Source organism: Sus scrofa, chromosome 10 (assembly GCF_054392235.1).
Source record: "Sus scrofa isolate SSC_HxYL_T2T_F1_AM1 chromosome 10, Sscrofa_HxYL_maternal_Yorkshire_Landrace_v2.0, whole genome shotgun sequence".
In the NCBI taxonomy this organism is placed as follows: Eukaryota; Metazoa; Chordata; class Mammalia; order Artiodactyla; family Suidae; genus Sus; species Sus scrofa.
Window position 1 is genome coordinate 17,960,455 of NC_139392.1, and position 15,359 is coordinate 17,975,813.

At 45.9% G+C, this 15,359-nt stretch overlaps 2 protein-coding genes across 13 annotated transcripts in view; one reads left to right on the forward strand and one right to left on the reverse strand.

The window, feature by feature from the left end:
• Nucleotides 1-14,255, reverse strand: part of LOC102166270 (uncharacterized) — a 49,302-nt gene extending 35,047 nt beyond the window's left edge. For 5 of the 10 annotated variants that reach the window (XM_084979289.1, XM_084979287.1, XM_084979285.1 and 2 more), the window contains exons 1-2: nucleotides 13,570-14,255; nucleotides 11,133-11,216 (exon numbers count right to left, since the gene is read on the reverse strand). Coding sequence is in view for 1 of the 10 variants with exons in the window: in XM_084979280.1 (XP_084835406.1) it covers nucleotides 3,926-4,013 (88 nt within the window). In the remaining 9 variants the exon portion in view is untranslated. Of the gene's footprint in view, nucleotides 1-3,925; nucleotides 4,070-11,132; nucleotides 11,217-12,244; nucleotides 12,371-13,569 lie in introns of all 10 variants that reach the window. The other 5 variants (XM_084979288.1, XM_084979286.1, XM_084979284.1 and 2 more) reach the window with 2 other exon arrangements.
• Nucleotides 14,256-14,356: 101 nt separating this feature from the next.
• EXO1 (exonuclease 1) overlaps nucleotides 14,357-15,359 on the forward strand; it is a 41,077-nt gene continuing 40,074 nt past the window's right edge. For 2 of the 3 annotated variants that reach the window (XM_003130555.7, XM_084979270.1), the window contains exons 1-2: nucleotides 14,357-14,451; nucleotides 14,869-15,059. The gene's annotated coding sequence lies outside the window, so the exon portion shown is untranslated. Of the gene's footprint in view, nucleotides 14,709-14,868; nucleotides 15,060-15,359 lie in introns of all 3 variants that reach the window. The other variant, XM_021064445.2, reaches the window with a different exon arrangement.

Sequence of the window (15,359 nt, forward strand, 5' to 3'; positions counted from 1 at the left end):
AATCTGTCCCCTGGAAACTCCTCATCCTTCTTCAGACCCTGCAGTGGCAGGGATAGAGTCTTCTATCCTCTTAAAGGGACCCTTTAGAGACCCTCAGCTTGAAGACCCGACCCTACGTCTCCCTCTACGGATCCCCAGTCAGACCCTCCTTCCCTCAGTTACCAAATGTTCACCCCAACAAACCTACTGGCACTGTGTCTTCTCAGCACACTACCAGCTAATAGCCGACTACCTGGTGAGCTTATCGTCATCGACCCATGGAAATCCTACTTGAAAATCCCAGTTTCGTTCCTGGTAAACAATTTCTACATTTAAAGTGCAATTATTTGGCTTCAGAAGTTGATATGTGCATTCAGAAGAGTGGAGCTATAAATGCCCATTGCCATCAGGTGCATTGAAGGATAGAACCAGGGTCCCCCTGCATTGCATAAACGCAGAGTAGGGTATTACCAGGGTTAGTGTTATGGGAGAAGGTCTGTACATTGGAAATAGGCAGGAGTATATTCATAAATTAGGAAACTATTTGAGGCGCCCAACCAGAAAGAAATAATTAAAACTCTTAAGAGTAATACAAAATGGCTGTATACGACATTTATATCTCTGTACACAAACTGAAGTGGTAGAAAGGAAAACAAAAAAATCAGAGAACATTTTCACTCAGGGTAAACTACGCCATTCGATGGAACAGCCTTTAGATCAGTATCAACATTCCTTCCCAACAACAATTCAGGTTGCCCATCATCCAGCACTCGAGGGGTGAAGGGGACAGCCTCCCAGTTGTGGCCCAACACGCACCTCTTCACTCTCAGACTGGCAGTTGGACCGCAGGGCTCCGTGGGCATCATCCCATTGCCGTGGCAACCGGTCAAGGCCTGGAACTTTCAGAGGGAAGGCAACTCTGCCCCCTCTGGGCCCACCTGCTCTGTCTAGACTAGTGTGTATTTCTACGGACAGGGATGGCAGTTCAGGGTCAACATGTTCTCTCAAAAACTGCATCCCAGAACCACACGGTATTACTCTCTGCTTGAGAAAACAAGACAGGTGAGAGAAAAAGACCCACGTTCTAAATAGACTGGATACTGACAATAATTAAGGAGTGAGGAAGAACAAAACAGGCGAAGGCATTTCCATGGGAAGGAGGCTTTACGGCTCAGGGAGAATGTCTACTGTCATTTTCCCTAATCCGTATATCATGCTGCTTTAGAGGAAGAGGGTGCAAAACAGGGGCTCGGCAACCCCTATCTTCCAGCGGACACCACTGAAACTTAGAGCAACTTCTCAAGAGTCAAGCCAGTCATGCGTGACGGATCTGGGACAAGAGTGCAGTTGGTTCCCTCAGGTCACAGATCCCCCTGAACCACTGAGACCTGCTCGGCGCTGAGATCATGCCCTGGACGCGTGCTTGAATCCAGGACTCCCCTTACTCTCTCACTCTCTCTCTCTGTCAAATCCTGCTGCCCCAAGATGTCCTGGGGTGATCCTGGAGAACATATCGGAGTCAGGAGAGCAGGCCAATTCTTTACCCAACATTTCGCCTCTATCTTCCGACCCCCAATCCAAAATACAAATGTTCGTCCAAAAAGAGCTCCTCTGGAGGACTAGAGAAACTCCAACTCGCCCCATCCTCCCCCAATCTTCCCATTGTCAGCCCTTCATGGTGACCAGCTGACCACCTCCTGTGAACAGCAGTCTGCTTGCATCCCCAATCTCACTCAGAGATCAAAACATCTTCAACCAAGTTCACAGGAGGGCTCCAGCAAGAATCAGCTTTCCTGCAGCAGACCACACCTGGACGATCAGGGCTTGTGGATTCGCTGGGGAGGTGGCCATCTGGATGGTGCTGGACGGGGGCGGGGGGGTGGTTAGGAAAGGAAGTCTGTGACTCTCCATGTCTCGCTGACTTTGCATCAGAGCACCAGTCTGAGCAACCTTGACCAAGGCCTGGCTGACAAGGGGCCAGAGTGCAAGTCTTCTATCGCCCAAACCCAGTCTATACTCTGGACACTCCTCATCCTTCTCTAGACCTGAGAGCGGCAGGGGCAGAGTCCCCGCTCCTCCTAGAAAGACCCCCTCCAGACCTCAGCTTGAAGACCCCACCCCGGGTCTCTCTGAGGATCATCAGAGAGACCCTCCTTCCCTTCCTTACCCAATGTTCACCCCACTAACCTGCTGGCACTGGCCCCTGGCACCACACTACCAGCTAGCACCCAAAGAGCCAGTGGGATGGTCCTCATCCACCCCTGGAAATCCAACCTGAAAAATCCCCGTTTCTTTCTCCATTGAAATTCCTCTGCCTTTGGACTGCTAGCAGGTGGGTTCAGATATTGCCATGTACGTTCAGAAGAGTGGAGCTGTAATGTCCCCCTTCTGAATGTCCACTGCAGGGCTGACAGTGAGGGCCTCATGCTTCAAAAAAGGCAGAGGAGCATGTTTGCAGTCTCTGTGCTCTGGGAGAACGTGTTTCAAACTGCCATGAGACATGAGTCTTTTCTCAAATTTAGGAAAATACGTGAGGCAGTCGGCGCACTCGGAGCATTAAGGTATGCCTTAGTCATACAGCAAGCCTATATAACAGACTTATGGCTCGAGAGACTGATGAGACTGGTGACAATGAAGATAAAGACAGAGATAATATGTTCAGTCAAAATTAACCACCCATCTGAGGGAACAGCCTTTAGATCAGTATCAACATACCTCCCGAACAACAACTCAGGTTGCCCATCGTCAATTACTTGAGCAGTGAAGGGGAGAGCCTCCCAGCTGTGGCCCAACGCTCTCCTCTCTACTCTCAGACTGGCAGTTGGCTCACAAGGCTCTGTGGGCATCATTCCATTGCCGTGGCAACTGGTCAAGGCCTGGAACTTTCAGAAGGAAGGCAACTCTGCCCCTCTGGGCCCACCTGCTCTATATAGCCGAGTGGCTGTTTCCCTGGACAGGGTCAACACTGTACTTCAAAACTGCATCCTGAAGTCAAGCAGTATTATTCTGTTTTGAAAAGACATTATTTGAGAGAAAAAGACCTCCCCAAATATAATGGGTATTCAACATTTAGGGAAAAGGCAAAAAACCTAACATATTCAGATTTAAAAGGGCTCCCATTTTTTGATGGAAATACCATTTCCACTCATTTCTAGTAGTTGAGGCACCAGTCATTTTTACATTCCATAGGTAACATTTGTCCAGAAGAAAGAGAGTAGTTATAGAAATTAAATTGTAAAAGGCCACACGCTAAGCATATGCTCATCAAATTGTAAAATTCTTCACTCATTGACCGTATATAGAATTTTTCTCTGGATGCAACAATCTGTACACTTGATTATCTTCCCATTGGTTCTTCACTAACAGTGTCCCTGTCATTGTATACGTACAAAACTTTCTATGCCTGAACAGTTAGGAAACAAAGACTCACCCTACTTTCAACAGAGGGGTGTCTTAAAACAGATATCTCATGATTGTCTAAGCAACAAACTTTAGGTAACTCAAAGCTCTAGGATTAAATGTATTCTTCTCAAAATTCAACCCCTCATCACACCAGTTCCTGGGATAGTGTCATGAAATCTGGCTCGAAAGCAAAGTGAGCACCAGCCCACATGGAACATGAGACAATTCCAGGAGAAAACTGAGAGCATTGCAATATTTCAAGCCAAGCAGGGAGGGTGTAAGGTATGGGAGGCTGTGAGAGACAACTCTGCCATGGCTGATTCACCCCAAATATCTAAAACTGAGAAACCGAATGCATCACTTTTCAGCCAGGACAACAAGGGAGATGGTGTCCTCTTTTCCTCCCTGTATCTATGAGTCTGTCACTCTTTCGTGTATTTGTTCATTGGTTCTGGGTATTAGACTGCACAAATCAGGGACATCACACAGTATCTGCCCTGACTTGTCTGACTGTGGCCTTCAGCATAATACTTTCTAAGCTTACCCAAGGTGTAGCCAATGGCAAGAGGCCACTCTCTTTTCTGGCCGAATACCACTGCACTGCACAGGGACACCACATCTTCTTGACTCATCTCTCAGTGGACACAGGCTGCTGCCATATCCTGGCTGGTCTACACATTATCATGTGCTGTTGTGAAAAGAAGTTTTGTGAGAGAAAAGGTCTAAAGAATACTTCAGTGGACAGAGCTGGTCCTATCTTTTCAAATTAGGAAGTTCGTTTTCATCAGAAGGCCCAGCAATGGATTTGCTGAATCTTACGGTAGTTTTAGTTCAGTTTTTTGGGATGAAATTCCATAATTAAGATACACTACTGAAGCTCTCATCAAACAATACATCCTATCTCATTTTACCTCATGCAGTAGCTCATAGCACTATTCCTTTTCTTTTCTATACTACTGGATTCTATACAGGTAGAAAACTTCTCAGGGAACATGTTTTTAAACATGATCCTTAAGCATACTTTGCTGTAAGGAGGAATGAATTCTTCAAATGGACACATATTCAACTTAAATTCATTTAAAAAGCAAACTTCAGGAGTTCCCATCTTGGCTCAGTGGTTAACGAATCCAACTAGGAACCATGAGGTTGCGGGTTCGATCCCTGCCCTTGCTCAGTGGGTTAAGGATCTGGCGCTGCCATGAGCTGTAGTGTAGGTTGCAGACGTGGCTCGGATCCTGTGTTGCTGTGGCGTAGGCTGGCGGCTACAGCTCCGATTTAACCCCTAGCCTGCGAACCTCCATATGCTGTGGGAGTGGCCCAAGAAATGGCAAAAAATAAAAAAATAAAAAATAAAAATAAAAAGCAAACTTCATTTGAACACTATAAGAACCATTTGGGAGCTCCCACTGTGGTACAATGGGATCAGTGTGGTCTTGGGAGTTTTGGGACAGATGTTCGATCCCAGGCCCAGCACAGTGGGTTAAGAAACTGGCACTGAGCAGTTGCAGCAGAGATTGGGACTGCAGCTCAGATCTGATCCTTACTTAGCTCAGGAAACCCTCATGCCACTGGGTGGCCAAAAAAAAAAAAAAAAAAGAGAGAGACAGATTTGGCACAGTAAAAGTCACTGTAAAAATACAATGAAAAAGTAATTCGGTTAAATACTCTAAAAATGTAAAAACAATTAAACATAAAGAAAAATCAATCTGAGCTACAAAGACAAACACCTAATAATAGAAAACTAAGTCAGAAAACCAGAGCTGCTCCAATCAATCAGACAAAAAGAGCACTGTGTTCCATGGCTACCTAACAATTACTACCTCTGCTCACATTTCTGTAACCCTCTTCACAGTTCTACTTTAAAAATCCCACTTTTAACCTTCATATTCAGTCCAACAGAGGAAAACGTGAACACACAGCCCCCCAACTCTCTGACAAAAGGAAGATGACCTGCTCAGCACTGGAGCTCACTCCCAGGTGTGTCTCCGTGGCTGGGAGCGAAATGGGCTCTGAGAAACAGCCTCCCCTTGCTGCTGACTGTGAGGAACCCCATTCCCACGCTTCTGCTTGGCAAGTGCTGGTGTGTCTATAAGTATGACGGTTGTGGACGTGCTGCTCAGCTGTGGCTGTAGCAACCCTGCCTGAAGCAAGGGAAAGGGGAGAAAGCAACCCAGAGAGGCTGCGAAGCCTTCCTGAGGACCAGGGCCCTCGATCACCTCCCTCAGTCCACGTGGGAGAAAACCCGGCTCTGGAACAATGGAGGCACTATGTTCCAAATTACACGTCAGGACACAAGGGCTTTCAAGCAGAGAGAACATGAAAAAGTCAGGGCTTCCCATCCGCCACAGCCAGGCACCCTGTGTCCCAGACAGGAGCTTCCCCACCTCCCAGCGAGGAGAGTCGCAGCTGGGCCCCTACCACAACAGGAGGGTTCACACAGACCACAGAGGAGACACCCCTTGAGTGCCTGGCTCTTGTGGCCAGGTGGGATGGCACCTCTCAGCCCTACAGGACAGCTCCCAATAAATCCTCTCCTTCAAGACTGGGAGAGATGGCTAATGGACCTAATGCATAGAAACACACACAGAAAATTAGGCAAAATGAAACACAGGGATATCTTCCTAAAAAAAAAGCTCAAGGCAAAATCACAGAAAAAGAACAAAATGAAGTGGAAATAAGCCATCTACCCGATAGAGTCAGAAGTCATGGACATAAAGATGCTTACTGAACTCGGAAGAAGGAATGAACACAAAGAGATCTTCAACAAAGAGATAGGAAGTAGAGGAAAGAACCAAAGAGAAGTTATTAGCGAACTGAAAAACACACCCGGGGGGTTCAACAGCGGACTGGATGAAGGAGAATTAATCAGAGACCTGCCCGACAAAACAATGCAACTCAATCAGAGCAGAGCAGCAAAACGAAAAAAGAATTTTTGAAAAAATTAGGTTACTTTAACGGACCTATGGGATACCACCAAGCAGAATAACATCTGCATTACAGCGGTGGTTCCAGAAGAAGAGAAAGAACAGGACAGAAAAATTAATTGAAGAAATAATGACTAAAAACTTCCATCATCTGGGAAAGGAAACAGAAGTTGCTTGGCTGTGGTGTAGGCCAGCAGCTCTAGCTCTGATTAGACCCCTATCCTGGGAACATCTGTATGATGTGGGTGCAGCCCTAAAACTAAAACCAAAAAAAAAAAAGAAAAAAAAAAAAAAAAGGGTAAAAACCATATGATTATTTCAATAGATGCAAAGAAACCCAATTGACAAAATTCAACATCCACTCATGTTAAAAACTCTCAACAAAGCGAGTATAAAGGGAATGGACCTCAACGTAATAAAGGCCATTAATTGCAAACCCACAGCTAACATGCCACTCAACTGTGACAAGCTGAATGCTTTTTCTCCCCTAAGATGATGATGAAGACAAGGATGCCCACTCTTGCCCCTTTTATTCCACATAGTATTTGATGTTCTACTAACAATTAGACAAGAAACAGAAATAAAAGGCATCCGAATCATAAATGAAAAAAGTAAAACTGCCCTTTCTGCAGATTACATGATACTCTAATAGAAGATCCTACATACTCCAGCAAAAACCTGTTAGAATGAATACATTCAGTCACGTTTCAGTTTACATAATCAACATACATATCAGTGGCATTTCTATACAATGCTAACAAAACATCAAAAAGAGAAACAGAAGGAGTTCCCGTAGTGGCACAGTGGTTAACGCATCCAACTAGGAACCATGAGGTTGTGGGTTCGATCCCTGGCCTTGCTCAGTGGGTTAAGGATCCAGCATTGCCCTGAGCTGTGGTGTAGGTCACAGACGTGGCTCAGATCCCTCACTGCTGTGGCTGTGGTATAGGACAGTGGATACATTTCCAATTACACCCCTAGCCTGGGAACTTCCATATGCCACGGAGGCGGCCCTAGAAAAGGAAAAAAGAGGGGAAAAAAAAAAAGAGAGAGAGAGAACAGGAGTTCCTGTCATGGCTCAGTGGTTAATAAACCCAACTAGTATCCATGAGGACACAGGTTCGATCCCTGGCCTTGCTCAGTGGGTTGCTGTGAGCTGTGGTGTAGTGGCAGATGCAGCTCAGATCCCACATGGCTGTGGTGCAGGCTGGGGGCTACTCTCTGATTCAACCCTTAACCTGGAAACTTCTAGATGCTGCAAGTGCAGCCCTAAAAACAAAACAAAACAAAAACCCAAGAAGAGAAACAGACAAGGAGTTCCCATTGTGGTTCAGTGGTTAACGCATCCAACTAGGAACCATGAGGTTGCGGGTTCAATCCCTGGCCTCGCTTAGTGGGTTGAGGATCCCCCGTTGCTGCGACTCTGGTGTAGGCCGGCAGCTACAGCTCCGATTAGACCTCTAGCCTGGGAACCTACATATGCTGCAAGAGCAGCCACAGAAAAGACAAAAAGACAGAAAAAAAAAAAAAAAAAAAAGAGAGAGAGAGAGAGAAATAGACAAGATGGCAGAGTAGGAGGACTTAAGCTCCCCTCCTCTCATGAAAACACCAAAATTACAACAAAGTGCTGAATAACCATCAACAAAATAGACTGGAAACTACCAAGAAAAAGATATCCTATACCCAAAGGCAATAAGGAGCCACACTGAGATAGTAGGAGGTGCTCATTCATGATATAAGCAATCCCATACCCTCTGCGTGGGCGGCCCACAGACTGCAAAAGAACTCTATTTCAGAGGCTTTGCCACAGGAGACTTCTAAACCCCACGGCAGGTGCCCAAGCCAGGGGGTCTGGCATGGGGAGGAGGAGCCTCTGGAACACTTGGCATTGAAGGCCAGTGAGGCTTGTGTGCAAGAGCTCCAAAGGACTGGGGGAGACAGAAACTCCACTCCTGGAGGCTGCACACAGGCTTTCATGTGCACTGGGTCCCAGGGCTAAGCAGGCACTCAAGAAGAATCTGGGTCAGAATGACCTGGCCGGTCATGGAGGGTCTCCTGGAAAAGGAGGGGGTGGCTGGGGCACGCTGTGGGGGTGGGACAGTCTAGGCAGAGGTCCCAGGAATAGCTGTTGGCATGAGATCCCCTGGAGGTGGCCATTTTGGAAAAATCTGGTCCCACAAATTAGGGCTGAGAAGTCCCAGGCCAAACAACAAACAGGCTGGGAACACAGCCCCACTGATCAACAAACAGGTACCTAAAGTGCCCCACATCACACCCAGAGACAAAGGTCCACCCCCTAGAGAGACAAGGCTCAGCTCCACCTACCAGTGGGCAGGCACCTGTCCCTCCCATCAGGAAGCTGGCCACAAGCCCCTCTATCCATTTCACCTACAAGGGGCCAGACACCAGAAGCAAGAGAGGCCACACGCCTCAAACAAGATCACCCAAAAAGTATACAAAGTGAAAAGCCAGAGAAATATGAACTAGACGAAGGAACAGGACAACCCCCGCCCCCACCTCCATGCAAAATGACTTCAGAATAATGATAGTGAAGAGGATCCAAGAGCTTAGGAAAAAAACTGGAGGCAAAGATCAATACATTACAAGAAAGACTGAACAAAGACATAGAAGGTTTAAAACAGAAACAAACCAAAAAATCATATTTATGATTGTATCAGAAATAAAGTACCTAGAAATAAATTTAACCAGAGAAAGTAAAGAACTGAAAATTATACAATGTTGAGGAAAGAAATTAAAGACACAAATGAATGGAAAGATATTTGTTTATGAGTGAATTCATATTATTCAAATGTCCAGGTTACCAAAAGCAACAGAGACTCAGGGCACTCTCTACCACAATCCCAATTGCACATTGCACAGACCTAGGAGAAACACTTCTAAAATTTGTATGGAACCACAATAGATCCCCATTAGCTACAACCATCTTGAGAAAGAGCAGCAAAGCTGAAAGGATTACATTGTCTGATTTCAAACTATACTACAAAGCTATAGATATCAAAACAGATGGGGACTGGCACAAAAACAAAACATACAGACCAGTGAAACAACACTGACAGCCCAGAAGTAAAACCAACACAGACACAGACAATTCATTTCCAACAAAGGAACAGAGAGCATACAATGGACAAAGGACAGTTTCGTCAATCAATGACGCTGGAAGAACTGCACAGGCACATGCAAAGAATGGATCTAGACCACTACCTCACACCACATGCCAAAATTAAAATGGCCTAAAGACTTGAATGGAAGAATTGAAACCATACAATGTCTAGGAGAAAACATAGGTGATAAGCACACAGACATCTGTCTCACTAATTATGCTTGGATCTGACTTCAAAGGCAAGTGACAGAGAGGAAAAATGAAACAAGTGGAATGACACCAAACTAAAAAGTTTTTGCAGTGAAAGAAACCTTCATCAAACTGAAAAGGGAACCTATTCTATGGGGCGGTATTTACTAATCTTACAGCCAATAAGGGGTTAAGAGCCAAAATATATTCAAAACAAAACAAAACAAACAAACAAAAAAAACTCATTCGACTCCACATCAAAACCCCCCAAACAACCCAGTACAAAAATAGACAGAGGGGAATTCCAGTGTGGCTCAGTGGGTTAAAGATCTGCCATTGTCACTACAGTAGCATGGGGTGCTACTGGTTCCATCCCTAACCTGGGAACTTCTGTATGCCTTGGGTGTGGCACAAAACAAACAAAAACCAACCAACCAAACAAAAAAAAAAATGGGCAGAGGATCTGAATAGACATTTTCCCAAAGAAAACAGAAAATAGCCAACAGACATGAAAAGATGTTCAGGAGTTCCCGTTGTGGCTCAGTGGTTAACAAACTCGACTGGTATCCATGAGGAGGTGGATTTGATCTCTGGCCTTGCTCAGTGGATTAAGGATCCAGCATTGCCATGAGCTGTGGTGCAGTCACAGACACAGCTCAAAGCCCGCTTTGCTGTGGTTGTGGTATAGGCTGGCAGCTACAGCTCCAATTCATCCTCTTGCCTGGGAATCTCCATATGCCATGAGTGTGGCCCTAAAAAGACAAAAAAAAGAAAAAGAAAAGATGTTCAACCACACTAATGGAACTACAAACCAAAACCACAATAATATTTCACCTCATCCCTTAGAGAATGGTTACTATAAAAACAGACAGACAGACACATACACACACACACACACACACACACACACACACACACACAAGCAATAAATGTTGCAGAGGATGTGGAGAAAAAGGAACATTACTGGTGCAGCCAGAGTGGAAAACAGCATGAGATTCCTCAAAAAATTAAAATCAAAACTATAGTAGGACCCAGCAATTCCACTTCTGGCGATTTATCTAAAGAAGCTGAAAACACTCACTTGAAAATTATATGCACCTCTATGTTCATGACAACATGAGTTACAATCACCACGACAGGAAAACAACCCAAGCATCTACGGAAGGATGAGCGAAGAAAGATGTGGTATATATCCATCTGCATTTCAGAGAAACATGGAATACTTTTGAGTAAGTCTCAAATATCGCATGAGGCATCCTTATACTCAAAATGTATCTGTTGTTTATCTGAAATGCCAATGTAACTGGGCCTATCTTGTTCTTATCTGCTAAACCTGGAGACAGTCCAATGAACGTGGATGAGAATGGTCAGGGCAGAGGTCATCACAGGATGTCTGGGCTGCTGTGAGCAAAGACTTCATTGAACTGGGAATACAACTGAGTCTTAAGCTGAGAGCTTTGTGGGCTGTTCCACTCCTTTCAGAAGTTCACAACACATCATCATCATGTGTGACTTACCTTTTGGATGAATCCGTGTTTTGTCTGCAGATTAGATTCTAAGTTGCTTGAAGACAGGAACCAGGTCTGTGTTCCCCACTCCACCTAGGACCAAGAGGCACACCAAAGGCATGTTAGTAAATTACCGCAGGAACTGAGTCAAAGGGTTTTATCTTCCCATAGAGTAAAAGCATTCTGTTTGGGAAATCATTGTTAATGGCTATTTTCTTTCTTTCAACAATGCAGCCAAGAATCCAGTCTGGAATCTTTGGAGGCAAAATAGTAACACAGATATGCATTGTCTGTAGTGCAGTAACTGCCCATGGTTGTGATATCATGGGCACATTTTGTTTTTGAAAGTCGGATACAATTTTTATTCACAAAAAGATAGTCAAAACTAATGGGAAGTATTCAATATAAAGATCTCAGCTTTTTCAAAAGTGCAATTTTATTTTCACGTTAAAAAGTTATAGTTGATTTATAATGTGCTAATTTCTGTTATACAGCAAAGTGACTGAGACAGTCACATATAAATATTCTTCAAAAAAAATTTTCCTTTATGGTCTATCCCAGGGAATTGGATATAGTTCCCGGTTCTATACAGGACCTTGCTGTCTATCCATTCTAAATGTCATAGTTTGCATCTACTATCCCCAACTCCCAGTCCAACCCTCTTCCTCCCTCCTCCTCCTTGGCAACCAAAAATCTATCCTCTGTGTTTCTGTGTTGTAGGTAGGTTCATTTGTGCCATATTTTAGGTTCCACATATACATATGACATGGTTGTCTTTCTGACATAATTCACCGAGCATGTTCATCTCTAGGTCCATCCATGTCACTGCAAATGGCATTCGTTCATTCTTTTTCATGGCTGCGTAGTATTCCTGTGTGTATATATGTACATTTTCTTTATCCATTCGTCAGTCGATGGATAGGTTGTTTCTGAGGGTTGGTTATTGTGAAAAGTGCTACCATGAACATCAAGGTGTGTGTCTCCCTCTGAATCACTGTTTTGTCCAGGTATATGGCAGTGGACATATTTTTGGTATCTGGGCTACTTCCTAAGACACCACTCCACCCCCTGCCATGTGTGGCATCCTCTTGCTGGGATCAGACACTGAAGCAGTTACTTACAGCTGGGTAGTCAGTCCATTGACTATGAAAACACTTCTCTACAGGAGTTCCTCTGGGGCTCAGTAGGTTAAGGACACAGCATTGTCCCTGCTGTGACATGGGTTCCATCGCTGGCCTGGGAACTCCCTCGTGTCACGGGCATGGCCAGAAAGAAAGAAAGAAGGAAAGGAAAAAAAGAAAGAAAAAGAACATTTCTCTACAAGGAATCCTGCCCACATTTAAGTTCCTCTTCAGCCTAGTTTGGAACTCTCCCCCACTGTCTGCTACAGTCAGCTCCAAGCAGGAACAGGGTGAGGTCTACCACTGTAGAGCCGGTGGAACCCCATGGCAAGATAACTTTTCTCACCTCCTCTCCTGGGCTCAGCTCTTAAAACAAGCTCCTACTGCTCCTACTATGCACATCCCACTCCCCCCCACCAGGGGCATCTTTCCAACAATTTAGAAGGTAATATATTGACATGATAGACTGATCATAAGACTTTAAAAGCATGAGAGAAACATGCAGAGGAGGCAATCAAACAAGAAGCATTTTTTAAAATGTGCTCACTTCTTCCCCTTTAACTCCTTAAATTGAGTCTGAATTTTCATTCCAGCTCATCTCTGGACCCAGAATATCCTCTGTGGTCTGACCTGACTAAACGTCATCCCTTTTTTTTTTTTTTTTCTTTTTGCTTTTTAGGGCCGCACCTGCAGCATATGGAAAATCCCAGGCTAGGGGCACAATCGGAGCTACAGCTGTGGGCCCACACCACAGTCACAGCAACTTGGGATCTGAGCCTCATCTGAGAACTACACCACAGCTCAAGGCAATACAGGATTCCCCAACCCACTGAGGCCAGGGATCGAACACTCATCATCATGGATACTACTCATTGGAATCGTGTTGGAATCACTTCTGATGTGCCAGAATCAACGCATCAACAACAGGAACTTCCTCATTTATTTCCTTAACTACAATACTCCTAAGAAGACAGCAACCAGGTTTAGTGTTATTAGGACTAGAAGCTTCCCCCCAAGTGGCCTCCAAAGTCAGAAATGTCTTCAAAGTGTATGCACCATTGGTCCATTTTCAGGACTGGTTATAAAGTTTTCCCAGGCTTCTGCCAGAGATTAAGCTGGACACTAGGTAAAGTGATCACGGCAGATTTTCGTCAATAATATACCGAAACAGGGATGTGTCAAGCATGAAATGACTCATCCTGGATTTGTACAGAAGTGGCTGGGCAGTTTAAAGAGGGAATGGGTGTGTGTGTGTGTGTGGTGACTCAAGAGATTCAGGTAGTGAGAATTTTTTAAAAATCGAGAAGGGAAAGTTGGAGACTCACCTGGGGACACTAAGCAGAGTTTATGGAAGTTAGGCTCCTCCTCTCCTAGAGACATTGAGGAGCAGAGACTCTCTTCTGGTGTTGGCTGAACAAATGCTAAATTCTCTTGGCACCTTGAGCTTTGTCAGGCAGGCGCATTCTAAGTGGAGCTGGAGTCATCCTAGCGATGCCAACTTGATGTTCAAAACCGTCTTAGTGCCTAAGTCTTTAGAGGCCAAGGTTGAGAACTAGTTGAGAAGAGGGCAGAAGCACCTGTCCAACCTGGCCAAGGAAAGGCTCTCTGTCACTTCCCAGTGAATTTAGTAAGTGCTCCTTCCCTTTCCAAAAGGCTACAGGAGAATCCAAGGAACGTGTACCTAAGCTGCAGTTTGTGTCCGAGCAGCCCACGTGCAGCTGCCTGTGAGGAGGAGGGGCAGCAGCACAACCCAAGGGCTACTCCAGTCAGGGATCTTTTTAGGTTTAGAAACCTCAAGCCAAACACGCTGCGGCGGCGCTCGTGGAGCTTAAGCGCCAGGACCTCAGGCTGCAGTCCGGAGAGATTCACGACTCCCAGAGACAGGAACTTAAAAGCACTTTCCAGGTGCCGCGCCCCGGTGGCAGCACAGCCAGTTCTGTTCTCACCCCTCCACAAAGAAGCCCAGGACTCCATGGTCAGCCGACCCGGCCACCAGCACTGCAGCGTCTAGGCCACGGTCCAGGCCGGAAGCGGGAGGTGCTGGGAGGCGGTGCCGGCGGCGCGAGGTTGTGATGTCACTTCCCCTGGGCGGGCCCCCCGCCCATCCCGCGCAAATTGAAAGGTCCGGCGGTCTGTGCAGTGCTGAGCGCTGCGCTGCTTGCCTGTTCCTTGACTTCCGTGCCTCAGTCTCGCCTGTACCGGACCACGTGAGTGGGGACCATGCAGAGAGGCTTCAGAGCCCCCATCCGGTTGCGCTCAACCGGACGGATGGCCTTTCCCGGGAAGCGAGAGGGGTGGGCGGCCCGTGGTGTCTGCCTACTGGTACCCGCTCCAGCTCTGGGGATCTAGGATCTTAGGGTGGGAAAGGGATGGTCTGAGGCGCGCCAGGCCTTGCAGTGGCCCTGGGGGCGGCTGGCGAAGCACCCGCGAGCGAGCGAGCGAGCGGAGCTCCTGTTGCAGGAAAGTATGGACCGATGGAGCGGGCTCACCTGGCCTGGGAGTGCGGTTTGGCCGACTGAGGGAGGGTCCTCTTGTTTTTCTGCAAAAGCTAACCGGCCGGTTTTATGCTCAAACTCCCAGTTTCCAAATGTTGACAAGTACATTGTTTTCTTAACTTTGCGCAGATCACAGGAACTCCTGGAACCGGCTTCTGGGCTGACCTGCCAGTCCCTGTGAGACTGGATGGATCGGTGACGTCACTACTACCTGTCCTGGAACCATCTCTTGAGGATGCTTTGTGCCTCCCTCCTCTCTCCTCATTGTGCTGAAAAAGAAACACATACTGGAGAATATTTACCCAACTTAGAAGAAATATGTAAGCTTCATGAAATATTTACTATTTTAGTTTTCCTCAGAGTGAAAGAAAACTTTTTAGGAACATCTGAGTGGTAGGAAGCTAATAGCTTTTCCCCAAACTGTGGCTTGAGGACCACCTGCATCCAAATTGCCTGTGTTTAAAATTCAGAATTCCCATCTCACTCCACAACTAGTGAATCCTAGTCACTAGAAGTGGAGTTGAGAATCTGCAGAGGAACTGAAATTTATTCCTGGATTAGAGTGTATCAACAGGGTAAGTCTGATATCTGAACCTGTGGGTACTTCCTTCCTTTCCTTC